Source organism: Pogona vitticeps, chromosome 2 (genome assembly GCF_051106095.1).
Source record: "Pogona vitticeps strain Pit_001003342236 chromosome 2, PviZW2.1, whole genome shotgun sequence".
Classification (NCBI taxonomy): Eukaryota; Metazoa; Chordata; class Lepidosauria; order Squamata; family Agamidae; genus Pogona; species Pogona vitticeps.
In genome coordinates, this window is record NC_135784.1 from 151,419,325 (window position 1) to 151,437,703 (window position 18,379).

At 45.7% G+C, this 18,379-nt stretch overlaps 1 protein-coding gene across 3 annotated transcripts in view; it reads right to left on the reverse strand.

Moving 5' to 3' along the window:
* Positions 1-18,379, reverse strand: part of TIMELESS (timeless circadian regulator) — a 52,254-nt gene that overhangs the window by 12,642 nt on the left and 21,233 nt on the right. For all 3 annotated transcript variants that reach the window (XM_020784811.3, XM_020784819.3, XM_078384393.1), the window contains exons 8-21: positions 17,494-17,627; positions 16,581-16,668; positions 14,692-14,871; positions 13,060-13,277; positions 12,805-12,908; positions 12,185-12,354; positions 11,508-11,636; positions 7,858-8,009; positions 6,622-6,719; positions 4,855-4,978; positions 4,186-4,387; positions 3,511-3,662; positions 1,395-1,480; positions 379-502 (exon numbers count right to left, since the gene is read on the reverse strand). In XM_020784811.3, coding sequence (XP_020640470.3) covers positions 379-502; positions 1,395-1,480; positions 3,511-3,662; positions 4,186-4,387; positions 4,855-4,978; positions 6,622-6,719; positions 7,858-8,009; positions 11,508-11,636; positions 12,185-12,354; positions 12,805-12,908; positions 13,060-13,277; positions 14,692-14,871; positions 16,581-16,668; positions 17,494-17,627 — 1,961 coding nt within the window. The remainder of the gene's footprint in view (positions 1-378; positions 503-1,394; positions 1,481-3,510; positions 3,663-4,185; positions 4,388-4,854; positions 4,979-6,621; positions 6,720-7,857; positions 8,010-11,507; positions 11,637-12,184; positions 12,355-12,804; positions 12,909-13,059; positions 13,278-14,691; positions 14,872-16,580; positions 16,669-17,493; positions 17,628-18,379) is intronic.

Below are 18,379 nucleotides of genomic sequence, written 5' to 3' on the forward strand. Positions count from 1 at the left end.
CCTAATGCAAAGTGGAGAACGACAGGGATATACACCTAGGGAAACATAGCCATAAAGGGCACATCGGTGCTCTTTGAAAGCTGGAATTTTTGCAGATGGTTTCTGGGTATTTCCAAATAATTCACAACCACCAAAGATTGTATTAAATTTACTGTGGTGCAAGGAATGTTAAAAGATGTACCAGAACGTAAGAGGAATTTTGTACATCTAGAGCAGCCTACGAGAGACACCACATTCTTTCCTCTTGTGAACCCACCACCAGCCTCATCCACAGCTATGGCTAGAATCTGCAGCACCCACAGCAAGCTTGCTACACCTTGGGGTTGGTGGAAAGGAGACCAGGCACTTTCTGCCCTTCAGAACAAGCCAGGGGCTTACCGTTCTCGAGGGAAGTCTCGGACGCGGTTGGCCAGTCCCAAGTGCACCAGCTGCTTGGCCACCTGCTTACGTGTCCGGTTGCGAGCGCTCAAGTGTGCCAGGATGTTGTTAAGGACATCTTCCCCTGATAGTGGAAAGTTGAGGAAGGAATGTGTGAGGAATGACTAGGCTAAGAGGAGCAGAAGAACTTGCTCTTTACCCTCTTCTAAAGGGGGGAAAAAGAAGAAGAGCAAGAAGAAGCTTCCCCACTTGAGCACCTGGCAGGCATCATGTTTTACTGGCCGACCTGGTGACATGAGTCTTGCATAGCCATCAAAAGAGCCAGCTTTGCTAATAGCTTGGGAAGCTGACTGGCCAGGTATTTGGAGGGTTCTCAACTTGCCACAGGCTGGAAGTCCTCCGCTTTTTCTGACTTTGGCCCACCATTAGCCATACTTGCAAATATGGAATGAAACTACATTGATTTTTTTAAAAACACATACGCCCACTTCCTCCTCTTTTCCTTAGGGTGACAATACATAAAAGTGGCCGCTATATACTTTTCTGAGAACTGCCTAAAAGTGGATTATTGCAGAAGAAGATTGCTGTGTCAGGGGGAAAGGGACCACACCTGATACCTTCTTCTCTGCAATTGCTAGAAAAATAAATAAATAAATGTACTGTTCTCCCTTCTTGTTTAGTCAGCTCCTTCTTCTCTCAGGTTACAGACAAAGCTGCTGTGGGAGTGATGGCTGGTAGATTCTACCTACCCCATTTCCCCTTGAAATTCATCTTCTCTCCCTCTTGAAATGGCAAGGAAAGAAGATTGTTTTACTCTTCCCTTTATGTCCACTCTCCCACATACACCTCTGGCCCCAGTATTCTCTTCTGAAATATCAGCATCTAGCTCTTAACCTCCCCCCAGACCAAAGAACAAAATGCAGGCATCCAATCTTGAGTCTTCGTTTCGCATTACTGGAAGCCTCCTCCTACTCTGTCTTCCAAATTGTACCCTTTCCCCCTGTGCAGTTTGGTACCTTCCACTTCCTTGTACTTGTAATAGAGTTGCCGCAATTCCTCCTCCTCTTCCTCAGTCCACCGGGAGGCCTTGCAAGCGTCAGAGCTGTGTGAGGCAAAGAACGTCACAATCAGAAAAGTTCCTTGGATACAGGATCGCTCTTTAAGGGGGACGACAGGATACCATATAGGGCTACCTCACCAACTATTTTGTTTTAACATCTCTATGAAGCTGCCCATTTGAGAAGCTTTGGAGTGAGATGCCACCAACACAACAACCAGCTCTACCATTTTTATTTACTGGTTCCTCAACACCAAGGAAGCAGGCGGAAATGCTGCCTGAGCTTGGCAATGGGCTAGAGGAGAGTGAACAAGCTGAAACTAACTCCTGACAAGAGAGAGGTGCTTGCTGGTCAACAGAACATCAGATGGAAGAATTGGAATTCATCCTGTTCTGGAAGAGGCTGCAGCCCTCGGATAGGCCAAGTTTGTTGGTCTGGGAATACGCCTTGACTCTGCAGTGTTCCCCCAGACTCCCAAAGTGGCAGCAGTGACCCAGGAATGCTTTTGCTCAACTCCTCTTCGTGCCCTTAGCTATAGCATTTCCTGAGTCAGCCTGACTTAACAACAATCATTATACGTAGGTCTTAAGTTAGACTGACTACTGCCATGCTCTCTATGTTGGGCTACCCTTGAAGAGGGTCCAGGACCTTCAGTGGGTGCAACGTGAGGCAAATTATGACCAGATGGCCCAATACTAAAAGATCTGCCCTTGTTGCCAGTTGCCCCTCTTCAAGGTGTTAATTTTAATCTTTAAACCTCTGAATAGCTTGGGGCCTGGCTATCTACAGGATTCCCTGTCTTGTTACAAGACTGTCCAGATGTTAAGGAAGATCTTCAGAAGAGGCCCTCTTAAGATTACCAACAGTCTCAGTGGCCTGTCTAACAAGAACATTGGAGGGGGTTTTCTCCTGTGTGGCTCCTAGACTTTAGAACAGTGGTCTCCAACCTTGGGCCTCCAGATGTTCTTGGACTACAACTCCCAGAAGCCTTCACCACCACCTCCGCTGGCCAGGATTTCTGGGAGTTGAAGTAAAAGAACATCTGGGGGCCCAAGGTTGGGGACCACTGCTTTAGAATATGCTCCCTTCACAGTTGTGATCCGTTTCCATTCTGTCTGGTTTAAGAAGGCTTAAAAACACATCTTTTAAAACAGGCATAAGATGTTCAATCTGCCCTGTTAAGTTATTTTTCAACTGCATGCATAGCTGATTTCAATGACTTCAAACCAATTACTTGGTTTTAATGGCAGGGGTTTTACTTGATTTTATGAGTTTTCTTAAAATTGGTCTACCTGTTTTTACTCTTCTATGAAGACTATAAACTGGTCTAAGTTCCACTTTTTAGTGCAAAGGCAGAGCATGACATAATAAAAATAATAATAATAAAGTAACATTTCTATAGACAGATAGAGTTACTGGTGGATCTGGGGAAATGGGCCTGTAGAATAAAAGATCCTTGATTTTACTTTTAAAAAGATTTCATTATCAGGTTTTCTTAAAATGTGGCTTTACATACACTTATTTGTTCTTATTTTTTTGTCTTAACAGCCTTCCAGAGGCATTTCTCCCAACTCCCATCATCTCTGACCACTGGCCACACCGGCTGGGCCTGGCGGGAAATGGGAGTTCTACAACATCTGGAAGACCTAAGCTGTCTCAGAGGTACGCTAGTTCTGGGATGCTCAGCATCCACCTGTGACCACCTGTAAACATATCCAAAGGGCCACTCCCAAAATTCACATCTGAAAGAGCTGACAGACAACTGGACTGTAATGGGAAAGGACAGAGAGCAACACGGCTGTCTTTGAATCTTGTATCAAGATTCAAAAGAGCAATATCCATTGCTCACAGGGTATAAAGGGCAACCCTAAATAGATGGGGGCCACTGAATGGTGTGCTACCGTCTTCTACTGCCAGTCTACAGAAAAAATGAGGCGGGGAGAGAGAGAACATGAGAAATAGCCATAATAATCTGAAGGTGTCAATTGGGGTCTTGGCCTGGTACATCATCCCTTGCTTTTCTTTGGATATAGCCCTCTAGAAAACTTGTTTGATCATGATTTCTGGAGCTTACCTTCCATCCTCCCGCAGTGAGGTATAGCCTTCTGTCATCTCACGTACTACAGCGGTGCTCTTCCAGAATAACAGTTCCACGAAGACCTTCTTGTTGGTGGAGGCTAAGGCAAAAAACTTGCCCACAATGTACTTGGCAAAGGTCACCAGCTCCTAGGGGTGGGGTCAAGATAGATTTTTTTTTAAAGTCTGCAAAGGCTCAACCATCACTCCTGTAGAAAGATTTCATACCCCTTCAAACCTAAAAGGTAGTTCTATGACTCATCAGCTTGTGCAGACACATTAATTAAACAGAGCAATAATTAGCAGGATTTGTGGCTTAATCCACTGAAGACAGCAATGGTGAAATAAGCGAGTAGCTGTAGATGCTTAAAGCTAACACAACAGAACATGTGAAGGTCTGAGAGGGAAAAAAACAAAAACAAAATTTGAGAAGAGGGGATTGTAAAATATGAGGATATGCCTTATAATAAGTTAAGACAACTATGGCAGTCACTGAGCTCTGCTACTTCAGGATAAATGGTGACACCAAAGAATATAAGGCCTAACACAGAAAAATAAAAGCGTCCGTCCATCCTTCCTTCCTTCCTTCCACTTGAACCACCTCGACTCCTCTGCAACCACAGGCACTCATCCAACTGAGTCACTTGAATGTTTTTTACATGGCGCTCCTCACCTTATAAGCTCCAGCAGCAGGGTCACTGAGGAGTCGGTTGAAAAGGCAGAAGACAGACAGCTGAAAGAACAGGCCCTCCATTTTGAGGTCATAAGCGATACGGTGCAACATCTTGACCACACAGTGGTTGGTATGGGGGCTGTTCTGCTGGTAGTTCTTGAAGAGTAGGATATAGGCCTTGACTACATTAGCTGCAGCAAACCTATATGCCAGGACACAGACATGTTTACTTTAAGAGTAGGGCAAGACACCTAGAATCAGAATGCTGTGTGTATGTGTGCTCAGGTTCCTAAAAGAATTTTGGATTTGTTTTATTTTGTTCTGAGTTTCTAGCCCCATGATGGGCAAAGGGATAATGGGTATTAAAGAGAACAACAGGGCCTACAGTATATACAACATACAGGGAAAGGTGCCCCCTTGCAGCTTTTGTCCCGCTCCTGTGTATGTTGTATATAAGGGTTCCCTCATATCCGCCATTTCAGGCGCCTGTGGTAGATCAGGGAACCAATCCCCTGCAGATACGGGAGTCCTACTGTACTTGGAATGAGAATGCAAAAGGAGGGATTGTTTGTGAGACCTGAGGTAGTCGATGTGCATGAGCAATGCAAGACCAGAACAGGACAACCTTCTGACTCTTACCCACAGCCAAAATTCTCAAAATCTGCTTACCGCTTCACATAGTCCAAGAAATTAAACTCTTTTTCTGACACCTGTACAGGTGCCAACTCTTCCTCAGCAATTTCTTCTTCCTCAGCTGTTTCCTCGGGTTGATCCATCTCGGATGGTGCTTGCCCTGCATACGTTGGAAAAAGCTAACGTGAACACTAAAGAATAAGGCGACTGGTCCTATTCGGAGATCCCATAGTCTTTGCTGACATTGGAAGGGGAGACAGATCGTGGCTGAAATCCCATTGTGTATCATTTTTAAAAATTGATAATTTTCAGTCCATTCCTAACTGGAAAATAAAAAGTTCCCACCGTGATTCTCAAAGGCTGCACGCAGACAACAGGATTTAAGCCTGTGCATTAAAATGCATCCCATATTAAAGCATATAAAATGTTGGCACTGTTAATTAATGGCTGCCTTTTGTGGTTGGTCCATTTCTGTGGAACGCCTCCTTCACGTCTGTTGCCCTTCCTTTTCTTTTCTTTTTTAAGGCAGAGCTTACATCAAACTGACTTCATAATTAAAAGAAGGGAGGCTGAATCTTTAGTTGTTATTTGCATTCTTATTTTTTATAGTTTTTAGAAGTTTATTAGGATTGCAGGTTTACTTTAAAAGCTTAAAAACTGTTGCTTTGAAAACATGTTTTATTGTAACTCTGTCACCCTGGTTAAAAACTATTTTCAAAAGGCAACGTCTTGAAAAAAGTAAAACTGTTTCTGTCAACACAGGAAAACGCCACAGATGGTGGAAGCAGTGAAAAGACACCTAGGAGTCCCCATTATTTGGCTTTGCTACAGTCTAGGTCTTTGTGTGCCTACAGGTGTCTTCAGCATACATGTGCTGCCACAGACCTCGTTAGATGGAAAGAGTGGCTGACCACCAAAGACATAACACAAACTGGGCTCCAGTTTCATGGGAATAACATGGGCACACCAATACCCATATGCTTCTGTGGGAGGGGGGGAGGGAAAATTTAATTCAGTTGTAGTTGAGGCATGTTTAGTTAGTTCTCTTAGAAGAAGTCAGTTTGATGAAAGTTTTGTATTTGATTAGAGTGAAATCTCAACCTAAGAGTAAGAAGTATGAGATAGCTAAAACTTGTATTGTGAAAAGTCTGCTTTGAAGGGGAAAGTATAGAAATAAAGCATGTTTTGCTAGAGAATGTGTCAAATACAGCACCTACTTATAAAGAATTCTGCTTAAACTAAAAAGAAAGGAGAAAAGAAAGTAAATGAGGTCTCAGTTGTGTAAGAACATAATAGGTCAAAATACTGATTTCTATTATTTTTTTAAAATAAAACTTCTTTTTCATTGTATAAATCCTTTCAGTTATTTCCAAAAGCAGCAGTTGCAAGATATGATCCTATGTATAACCCTAGCCTACACAGGAACACATTTTCAAAGTTCTGTCACCAAAACAACATAGAGCCTTGTTCTTAACTCTTGGAGGGGGGAAGGGGGGAAGAGTGTAAATTAAGTCCTTAGCCATGGCAGAGTTTCACCAGCATCTGAACGGGAACACTTGCTCTTTGTCTGTTTTGGTTAAAGGACTCCCTATTACCAGTTAAATGGCAACTCCAAGCTGAGTGCAGGGGTTGGGGGTGGTTGTAATTTGGTAACAGCACCCATTGGACCAAGAGAGAGAAAGGTGGGATTAAACACCTGTCTTAAACCAACACAAAAGGTATGTCTAGAAGGGCCCTGGGACTGCTCCTTCCCCTCAACGTTTCTATGCCATTCGATGCCAGAAAGGGAGACTGGATACTCACGAGGGAGACTGGCAAAGAAGATCTGTTTCAGCAGCTCAGCTTCTTCACCTGGCTCAAGGTTGGGTGACCCAAAAACATCTCCTTCTGGCCACACCTCCCTTAAGGAACAAAATGAAGATGGGACGATCAGCTGGGCCCAACAGGCAGAACAGTGGTAAGACTTCCCTCACCCCTCCCAACATCAAGCACTGGAAGCACTATTTTGCATACTCGCCCACAAACACACACAGAGCCCAATAGCAAAAGTCCACCAAATACCAGTCCTCGTCTCATGTACACATGAGGCTCAAACGGGCTTTATGAATATATATATTTAGAAAACAAGTACATATCCGCTGGATAAAACTGATGAAAATATGCAGTATTACGCAAATAAATCTATCTGTATGAAGCTTGTGGTCTTTCCCTAACTTTAATGTGGTGGTGGCGATAATGGGTGAGATGGCACACTGCTTATCCTCACATTAATCTTTGTCTAAGCCTTTTATTCCTTTGCCTGGACTGAAATTTAGATTGCACATCTCTGGAGGATGTGCATGGATGGTGTACTATTTGCCAAAGACAAGGTCACATGGGCCACAGCCCTGGATTTTTGGAACTGGCCCTTCAGATTAACATTTGATAATGTATCAGGCAAAAGCAAAATAAAAAAAGTAAGACAGAAACATGACACCTTAAAGACTAACTGCTATATTTTAATGAGCTTTTATGGACAAGTCCACTTCCTCAGACACTTGCCCAGAAATGCTCATATAAAAATATAGAAGTTAGTTTTTAAGGTGCCATAACGTTTTTGTCTTCCTTATTTTATATTTTGCTTTTGCCTTTGGTTGATATGCCTGGACGGACCAACGTGGCTACCTCTTCTAAAACTACAACTTTTGAGAGTAATATCTGTTTGGTAAATGAGTCACCTAAAACAGTTTTTACATTTTTAAAATAAAACACTCCACTGTCCCTGACACTTCCTTTACTTCCAAGTCTCTGATGCACACTGAGGGGCTTCCATCAAATCCATCCATGAAAGCAGGATGGACAAAAAGTTGCCGCCAGGCAGTGTCACTGCTGTTGGGAGTGTTGTCCTGCCTCCATCCACTAAGAAGGCACCTGTGTCAAGTCCCAGGCTCAGACAGTCCGTACAAACAAGTTGTGCACCATGACAGAAATGTAAAGGCCTGGCCATTTTAATCCATAAACTGTCAGGGCAGAGATACAGCCCTAAACATGATTTTCTACCTTGCTGAGCGCAAGAGGGATAAGGCGTCGAGTGCCCGGTCAGCCAGCAGGTTGTCCTGGATCCGTATCATGGCCTCGGCACGCTGCTCCTCCATCGGAACCTTGGATGCCGCATCAAAGGGAACAACGTCTTCCGGGAGAGGCTCTGAAGCCTGGCCAAGGAAAGACAACAACACTGGGTGAAAAGGTATAGCAAAAGAAAGGCAAGCTCAGCACAAGAGCGCCGTTTCAGCCTTGTTGACCTAGAGGACATTTGCAGAAAAGTCAACATGCTAAACATCACACCACTGGGCGAGAGTATCAAACTGAAATGGAGACCATTTCTATGGCAGAACATGTTGGGTTTGCTAATGTAAAAAATCACTCAAGGGAGGAAAGGTCAAGGCTTGTCTTTGCCTAATGCAAAGCTGCAGCTGAAGACTGAAAAATACAAAAAATGTGGTGAATGATCTTATTGTCTGTACAACACTATGCATGAACTTCTATAGAGCTTCTAAGGCTAGGAGTGAAACTTGGGGACAGAGCATGTGCTTTGCATGCAGGAAGCCAATGCGCTGTCTCTAAGGAGGTGTGGAAAGAAGCCAGCAGCCGCATGCATCCCTCCCCCCCCCGGGGACCTTTTTGGGTGACCCCACAGTTCCTGCTGGAACCCTTCCTTTGCCACTGCTGTAGCTCAGTACTAGAGGGACAAGTGGCCTGACCCGGCACCCAAGGTAGGTCTTACGACACAGAAAAGAGAAGTTACTTACCTGTAACCATGGTTCTGCAAGTGGTGCTCTGTGAATCCACACAACTGAGTTGTTCTCTGCCTGTGCAGGACCTCTCGGAAGTTTCTAGAGCTTGAAGACATGTGGTTAGTGGCACATTCCCCCATGGAGCGCATGCTCCACCCGCCAGAGACGTCCTCAGTTCCCATAAGTCGGACGCTATCAGAAAGTAGATTGAGACGACAACATGACGGACAGAGGGGAGGCAGGGCGGGATGTGTAGATTCACAGAGGACCACTTGAAGAACCATGGTTACAGCTAAGTAACCTCTCTTCTTTGTGGTCTCTGTGAATGCACGCAGGTGGGTGACTAACAAGCTCACTTACCAGTTGGTGGGACGTCACTGAAGTAAGGTAGTACAGCTCGGCCAAAGGCTGCATCACTCTTTGCTTGAACGTCCAGACAGTAATGGGAAACACAGGTCGATGGAGTAGACCAGTGGTCAGGCAACAGGGGTAAGTTACCCCAAATGGGGTAAAAATGAAAATCCTGGGGGTAACGAGGACACGACCTTAACCCCCCTCCCTCTTCCTCCTCTTCTGCCAGGAGAGGGTGTCCCTGGCTGCCCGATCGCCCCCTTCTCTGGCCCGGCTGCAACCGAGCCACAGCGGATGGCGGATGGCAACGGGCCCCAGCCAGTGGCATCGGGCAGCCGAGGTGGCGGCAGTGGGGCTGGCCATGGTGGAGGGTGAGGCCGGGGCGAGCAGCCGAAGCACCCCGGCCAGGAGGAGCCTCTCCTTCTAGTGCGCGGAGAGGTGGATTATGGCGGAGGGGGTGGGTACAGCCACGACAGTGGCCCAGACCAGGCTCACCCTCCCAGAGGAGCCCGTCGGGCGGCAGCAGCACTCGCCCAGACGCGTGGCTTCCTTCGGCGCCACCTCCACGTCGGCTGGTGGGGCCTGGCAGAGCCTTTCGCCCTCCGTGTGGCAGCTGTCATTGCGCTTCAACGGCAAGGCCCGCGGGAGCCCTGATGCCGAGGCCTGACACGGACGCCCTGGTAAGCAGCTGCCGGAGCCAGTGCCGGAGCAGGAGGTGGCGCTGGGTGCCCCCGACGGGCGAGCCACCTGCTGTTCTTCGAAAGCCACCCAGGAGCCGACCGCTGGCAGAGAAGGAAGCCGCCCCTGCAGGTCCAAGGACTGAGCGTGGCCCCACCAGGCAGAGGAGAAGGCAGCCGCCGCCGCCCAGGCGCAGGTGGCGAGGCTTTGGCGGTGGCGCTCGACTGGCCATACGTGACTGAGATCCTTCCTTTCAAATCAAGGGGGTAATGTCAGCGTATATAAATTTGGGGGGGGGGGTGTAAAAAGTAAAAAAATTCCCTGACCCCTCAAGTAGACCAAGTGGCAGCGCGGCAGATGTGTGAGCTGTCAATGCCATGTTGAGCGGTAGTTGATGCAGAGAGAGCTCTGGCAGAGTGTGCTCGAAGAGCGTCTGGGGCTGATTTGCCCGATAGTTCATAAGCCAGGGTAATTATCTGGACAATCCACCTGGATATAGTTTGTGATGATGCCGGTGAACCTTTATGAGGGCCATGAAAACAAACAAAGAGTCATGAGGACCTTCTGAAAGACTTTGTCCTGTCAGGACAGAAAGCTAGGGAGCGCCTGACGTTGAGCATATGGTGCATGCGCTCAATATTTATCTGAGGAGATGAGAACAATGAGGGTGAGATCAGAGGCTGGCTTAGATGAAAGTCTGATACAACCTTTGGAAGAAAGGGTAGAGGGCGACTTTGGATGAAATTGAATATAAGTTGGATCGGATCTGAGGGCTGAGAGTTCACTAGCTCTCCTAAGCTGATGTTATTGTGAACAAAAAGAGGGTTTTGAGAGAGAGTAGTTTGAGGTCGGTCATAGCCATGGGCTCGAACGGAGACTTTGTGAGTGTATTTAGTATGACTTGTAGAGGCCACTGTGGCAGAAGGGGTCGCTGGATAGGTCGTATGTTACGAAGACCCTTTAGGAACTTTTTCAATGTTGGATGCAAAAATAGTCATGCTGGCTCAGGGTGTGTATGCTGGTGTGCAACAATCGCAGAAATACAAACCTTCAGTGTGGAGCGAGACAATCCACAGTGGAAGAGATGTAAAAGAAAGGTGAGGAGAATATTTAGAGAGACTGATGATGATATCAAGTGTTGGGAGGTAGCAAAAGATACCGATTCCATCTGTGAAACGGGAGGATGAAGAGATTTCTCACAGAGGTGAGATCTCAATCGTTGTAATTGTAATTTGAGTGCTGACTTAGTGACTTCTTTGCACTCTGGAAAATTATGAGTTTGGTGTTGTTCCCCTAGGCAAAAAAAAAAAAAAAAAACAACGGCAACGATTGTGCCCGTTGGATCTTGTTAGTGCAAAGCACACACCATTTGAATGGCCCAGGGGGCATAAAAGAAGCGAGGGGGAAAAGGGGGTAGGGAGGGCAGAAACAGATTTAGATGGAAAGGAGAAAAACTCAGGCATTGTAGAAAAAGAGATAACTCACGAGGGAACGTCAAAAGGAAAGGCAAAAACAGCCACGAGGCACGATAGAACAAAGCGAAACTGGTAACTCTAGCTCGTCGAAAGGTCCAACGTGAGTGGTGGCTAAAAGGAACTGAGGAGGTCTCTGGCGGGTGGAGGGGGGACATCCCACTAATCACATTTCTTTAAGCTCTAGAACCTTCCAAGAGGTCCTGTGCTGGTGCAGAACCCAATTGTGTGCCTTCACAGAGACTACGAAGAAGAACCTGCTAATTTTAGAACCAGAGCACAAGAGCAGAGAGCTCGGCTACTGCAAAGGGAAACATTCTCCCCACTTTGAGAATAACAACAAAAGCACCACCTGGGAGTTTTAGCACCACCTGGACCAAGCCCAACACCTTCATTCCCCATTGCGTTCTCCTACCTGGATGTAACGACTGATTTGTTCAGCCAGCTTTGGCCACATCTGCTCCAACTGTTCAGGAGTTCGGGGTTGCACACCTGAGCCAGCAGGACGAGCCTGGGGTTTCTTCCTCTTCTTGCATTTCTTGCTCTGCAGCAACACAAGCCACCGGGTTTTTGAATCAGCTTTTGAGGAAAAGGGAATGCCGACACAAGTGTAATATACCCAGAATCCTTTGCCCACAAGGACTGTCCATCAAAGAGGTGAAACGGGAGGTGGGGAGTGGGTAAAGCAGGGCGTTCATAGTTGTGGCCCCTAGCCTGGTTGGAAAACATGTCCTGAAACAGCCAGCCCAGTACCCTGTTTCCAAACAGTCAAGGGAACAAATGTACTTCTTTTGTTACCGAGTTTCAGACGGATCTGGCAGCTGCTGTTTATTTTAACTATTTATTTATTTATTTTTATTTATTTGATTTCTATCCTACCCATCTAGACCAAAGATGTACTCTGCGAGAATTATATTGCCAGGAGTGAGATTAGGGGAGAAAGACTGTGCCTGGAGGAACTGCTGGATAAAACTAAGATGCAGAAATATTGCAAAATAGCTGAGTAATCCTGTCCCAAAGGTTCTTAAGACAATGAATAAAGAGCTGCTGGACCCAAAGGAATAGAGCTCAAAAAACATCACGCCAAGATACCTGGACCACTAGGTTGTTCCTGCCTTTGCAAAATCTCTCCAGCATCTTCAAGAAAAGGTGAGCGGTCTCCACCAGATCTTTAAGGAATGATCTGGGCTGCTTGGTCTCATCAAACTTACGGAAAAGGGTGAGGAACAGTTCACGGAACTCCATCATGTAGAAGATGTTATCTAGGGAGGAAAATGGGACGGTGTCAATCACATTCCAACACCCTCACAAAGTCAATACTTCCTGGTCCGTAAGAAAAAAATATTAGGAGGAAAAAAGTTTGAAAGCTTTTCCTCCCTAAATCTCTTGGGTCTCCGGGAACCGAGCGAGAGGAGAAGCAAAGAGCAAGAACCACATCTTTCTTCTCCACTATTTGCTCAGTAAGCACAACTTGTCCATTTTGTTCTGGGTGTTGGACAGATCCTGACTGCAATGGTTACCAGAATTTCTAGAAGACCCTACTCTGGTTATCAAAACAAGCACCATTTGCTGTCCTCACATGTCTCAAACATGGCTCAATAGGACTGGCTCCCGACGTTGACAGGAAAGATGGAGTATTGTTCTAGGAGGCTGCCTTGCAGGGCACTAAACCTGGTTTCTAATGAGCTAGATTTTGTTAAAAAAATCCTCACTTTTAAGGATGTGGCTACTGTGGCGCACAGCTTCTTCTTGAGAATGGTCCATTTCGTGCACAGTCATCAGCAGCTCTTGGTAGGCCTTGAGAGCCAGATGCATCCTAGGAAACAAAACAAAAGAAGACAAGACACAAGAGTCCTTTTTGACATCACACAAGATGGAGGAGAAAAGGGTCCTTTTAAAGCCACACCAGCCAAAAGAAGATGGGGACATAGCCGCAAAGCCACGCCCCAGAGTGCCAGGCTCCTTACCTTCTAGACCAAGATGTGGCTTCCTTCTTATCTAGGAGCAGCATTTCATAGTAGTTGGTCAGACTCTGCTCAATAAAGTGAAAGGTCCGGACGCTAACAGTCTCAGAAACCAGCTGAGGCTGGAAAGAGTAGGCCCGGTTGAAGGCCATGAAAAAGGCCATAGCCCACAAGTAGTATGTCTCATCATGCTGCTGGGCCTTCTCTCTGATCAGGTGATCCTGTGGATGGATGGATGGATGGATGGATGGATGGATGGATGGATGGATGGATGGAAGGAAGGAAGGAAGGAAGGAAGGAAGGAAGGAAGGAAGGAAGGAAGGAAGGAAGGAAGGAAGGAAGGAAGGAGAGAGAGAGAGAGAGAGACGGTGGAAGGAAGGGAGGGAAAGAAAATAAGTAAAAGTAAAATTGCAATAGTTGAATCTTTATTATCTCTCCTTTTTTATACAGTAGTCTTATTAGGACCATACCAGATAACAAAGAAACTGGAAATTAAAAATATAGTGGCCAGTCAGCTTCCAATTTATACTACAAGAGCAAATGTACACAGATCTGCTTCTTTCGCCTGATTTATTCACTTTTTCAGACTGAAAGAACTGTAAATCTAGCCCTAAGTAACTCTAAATTCTGGGGCAAAGCAAAATGAAAAAAAAAGTATGGCAGTTGGGGATGGAGGGGTCTGCGCTAGCCAAAGACTAAATATTAAAGAAGTATAATTCCCTATGCCCATCTATTGCAACTTAAGTATTTAGCAAATTTCCAGTTTGAGGTTTTTTTAAAAGGTTCTACCCTGTTTTTCAGCATCTGAAATGGCCAAAGCAGCCTCCACCCAAAAAAACAAAAACCCACCCAAGAAATCAAAACCGTTCTTTAATATGGGAAAAAAAACCCAGCATGGAAATAAAAGAGAGATACAATGTATAAATTAAATTACTAGAACAGCATAATGAGAGTATTTTTTTAAAAGGGCCCTTCAAAACATTTTTTCTCAGAACTAGGTTAGTAAATTCAAGGCACAGCAGAGTAGGAGAATAATTTGCTGCCCTCCTAAAACCCAGAAGAGATTCTCTTTCGGTTTTTAGGAGTTCCACAATCTGGGTGCCACCACTGAGAAGGCCTGCTCATGTCCCTAACAAGCATACTTGTAAAGGTGGTGAAAGAGGGAGCAGGGCCGTTAGGTGTTGAGAACTGGGTACAAAGAGGACATCAGAACACACAAGGGAAAACACTCTTTAAAAAACCAAAAAAATAAAAAAACCTGGCTCTGAACCTTTAAGTGCTTTTCAACTTTACAATGGCAAGCAGAATTTATCCCCTGAGGGATTTAGTATAAGCAAGCCATCACAGCAGAAGTTAAGGAACAGTGAAATTCAGGGAGAATATGAGGCTCTGACAAGCACTAAATTCATTTACCATCTCATTCGTAAACAAAGCCCTCTACCGCTAAACTAAGTAGCCTCTCAGGCGGAGGAGGTCCCACTAGCTCCAGCTCCAACTAAAGAGGTATCTGCATTTCGGAGCAGATGTCCTGAAGCAATTAACCATTTAAGGACCCTTCCGACATTACCAATGCTACTCCTTTTCTGCTATTTTCCATTTGCACACTCCTCTGCAGGACAGGGACCTCACTCTCACCTTGACCAGATACATGAGACGATTGTAGCAGTTCTCCAAAAACTCCACACAGAACTCCTTGAGGAAAAGCCGCACATTGAGAGCCGACCGGCGAGGGGCGGCCTCAGTGTCACAGGCCAGCTGCCGCCTCTTTGGCACCCGGCGGGTCTCCTTGCCCAGATCGTGGCTATAGTTCTTCACCTGCCCAGCAACAGAAAAGAATACGGGTAAAAACGCACGTGTTGAAGGCAGGGAGTGGAATAATGCAAGGGGTTTCTTTCACACACACCCTACTCCTTTCCCTGCCTAAGATGTCTTGACTGCCCTCATCAGCAGGAGTAGAGGTGCTGCGATACCACATGAAGGGCACAGCAGAAAAATCTACAATAACAAATGCTTCCTACTTTACAGTTTGCTGGATAGCTCAGGGAGTTAGGTATCTGGCTGCAGAGAAAGAGGTTAGGAGTTCAATCTCCCACTGTGCTTTCTGGGGGAAGAGGCAGCCTGTGTAGTCTTGGGCAAGCTGCAGTCCCAGGGTGTTCCTAGAGGTCTACTCTGAGTACTCTTTACCCGGAAACCCCCCAAAAGAGTCGCCAGGTCAGAACTGACTTGACAGCACTCAATTATTATTATTATTATTATTATTATTATTATTATTATTATTATTATTATTATTATTATTATTATTATTATTATTATTATTATTATTATTATTATTATTATTATTATTATTATTATTATTATTATCACAGTTTGCAGAGTTTTAAGACAAGAGGGAGATGCTGCAGCCTGGCCATTTTTAAGTTGCAATGAAATACATATTGCTTGTGATCCTAGCAGGGGGCTGCCCCCAACATATGGGAAAAGATTCCCCCACCGCCACCTTCTTGATCCACAAGCTACCCTGAAAATGAAGACAGCTGGTTTTTCTGGTGGGCCTGGAAAATGTGACAGAGAAGGTAGACCAGCACCAGAAAAAGGAGAGGAGCTGAAAAGGAGCCCACGGAGGCTGTGCTGCCAGTGGCCTGTTCGAGGTTCCGGAGGCTGCCTATTGACACACACGGCAGCAGATCAAATATACTACTGTACTAGGAAACCCAGAATTCCTCTTCATCCAAATTGCCTGCCACCAGAGCAGCCACAATCTGGCTTTAGGACAGGGCAGTGAAATCTCTCGGCCTGCAAGCCAGATGTGGCCAGAGAGGATTCCTCCAGCTAGCCCACAGGCTCTTTCTACGGATAATTTCCAACCAACTTTTCTACGGATAATTACCAAAGGCTGTTTAAGGCTCTTACTGGAGAGCTGCTGCAGGGAATTCAGCCCTGATTTGCACATCAGGAACCTGTGGCATGGTGGCTAACTCTTGGGCAGGCAAGCAAACTGGTGAAAAATGTGGCTCTGTCCAATTGGCCTTGGTTATCTCATCCCGCCCTGTGCTCACAGCTGCCTCTGGAGACCCCAGGACCTTTCCCAAACTAAAACTGAATTCACATCTGAAAAAAGGTCCCTCATCGATTCTTAGCAACTATGAAAAGGAGACAAAAAGTTCTCAACCGGCATGGTGGTGCACTTGCCCACAGGACTCCATGCTGCCTTTTCTTAGCCAGCTGGCTTCCTACTTGAGGAAGGAATACCAGACCACAAGCAACAAGCTTCCTTGGCAATGAGAAGCCTGGTCAATCTGGCCTTTTATTCCACTTATCCCAAACCCAAAGCATGGAAAGTGACTTTTAAGAAGAATGAATATTATGAGAAGTTGAAGGCATCCATAGCTGTGCAGTGCACTTGGGGACCCTGCATCCTATAGCATTGCTCTGTTATAGATGGCTTCCGTGTGCCACTATATTTCATCCTCCTTCCTTCCAGACCGCCCCCCGAAGCCCACACATAAGAGTTTCAGCCCACATACGTTGTGTAAGCCCTTGTGCATCACGACATCTCTGTCTCCAATAGACTTCAAGCCCTGGATGACGTAACAGCCACCAAAACGAGAGTGCCTGTGGAAGGGGGAAGAACAGATCCCTCAGAACAGGAGCTGCTGATCAGCGAAAGAACAGCAACAGGATGAATGGAAGGCCTGGCAGAGAACACTGACTGAGAAATGGGGGAGAGATGACCTCCAGAGGGGTGTATGATTGTCTACCAGCCAAAGGCTGTGGAGCTGAGAGGGAGGAAGGTGGGAATTATAGTCCTCAGCATCATTTAGAGGACTGAATAAGACCGTCTTCCTGCAGAGACTGAGTCTTTCCTTTTTAAGCTTTATAGTGGGCTCTTAACATTTTAATATTGGTTTGTTTGGGAGACAGGGTGAAATTTGTGATTTCATTAATTTTTAAAAAACAGGCAGACATTTTTACAGAGGTGTAAAAATTTCCCAGTTGAGATATATTCAGTAGTGAGCATTAGCCCAAATCTTATATATATAAAAATAAGTACGGAGTCTATATATATATATATAGGACAATAGCTAGTAAAGCTTATGGGAGAGAAAAAAGGGGGGCAGCACTCAGAAGCAGTTCATGCTGGAGTTTACCTAGATCTCTGCTGGTGAATCAAAGGCTCACTGGGGAGGAGCCCCAACTCCGTTCCAGATCACCTACTCTGCATCCTGAAAGTCCCAAGTTCAATCCCTGACATCTCTAGTTAAAAAGATAAGGTATCACCAGCCATTCAAAAAGACCTCCCTCTAGAAGAGGAATTATTTTTCTTGCAGCAGTTCCTGAATTTAGAAATGGTCCCCAATGATAAAGATAGTCTGTGAAACTCAGGAGGAGGAGGAAGACAGTGTGCCCCCAAGACACAACCTCCTCAGAGATTCTGACCTACTACTCCGCTGGAGTATACGGCTCTTCTTCTCAGCCAGTTCCTTCTGCCTCAAGGCCTCCAGCTCAGTGACGTCAGCATCCCGTTCCTTGGCTGAGCGGGCCTGCCCAGTTGCTGCCAGCTGCTCTGGCTTCTGTAGAGAACACAGAGACTTTAGTGTCTTCCTGCAACCCCAGCAAGGCTTACCCAACCAGGTCCCTAGAACTAAACATCCAAGAAGATGGTTAAGTCTACACTGCCTCTATTTACTCTTTCTCCAGTTAGGAGAAGCCCTATTTAAAAAATGATCAAAATCCTGTTGCATAAATCATGAAGCTTAAGGGAGACCTTATTACCAGCAGGGGAGACTTGCTGGTAACTAAAGAGTTTCTGCATTCATCCTGGGGGCTCACACAACTTGTGCACAATCAGTCTTATTGTGCGCAAGTCATATGAGCCTCAGTACCAGTGATTTCTTCCTGTCCAATACTAGTGGGCAGCTTGTCACGATCTGATGCAACAGGATTTTGGCCAATAAATTATGAGAAAAACCATGCCAGATTAAATGAACTAACCCACCACCTTCTCTCTCTGCCAGCAGTCAACCAAAGAAATGTGACTCTTAAAATATGAGCACACTTGAACATGCCCATCTTTGTTTTTGCCTTCAAGGTGTGGTAAAGGTATACCACCTATGAACAGAAGTTCTCTTCCTAGCTAGTACAGCTAATAATAATTCATTCACTAATGTTTTGTGCCACCTGCCCACATTAAAAAAAACAACACCCAGGTCAGAATCGTGCTGAGAATTAACACAATTGCTATTGGCCACCATTTTCCACTCAACCAAAAGCTACCCTACTCACAGTGTCCCAGAGCTATTAGAGCAGTGGGACGTGGTGGCGC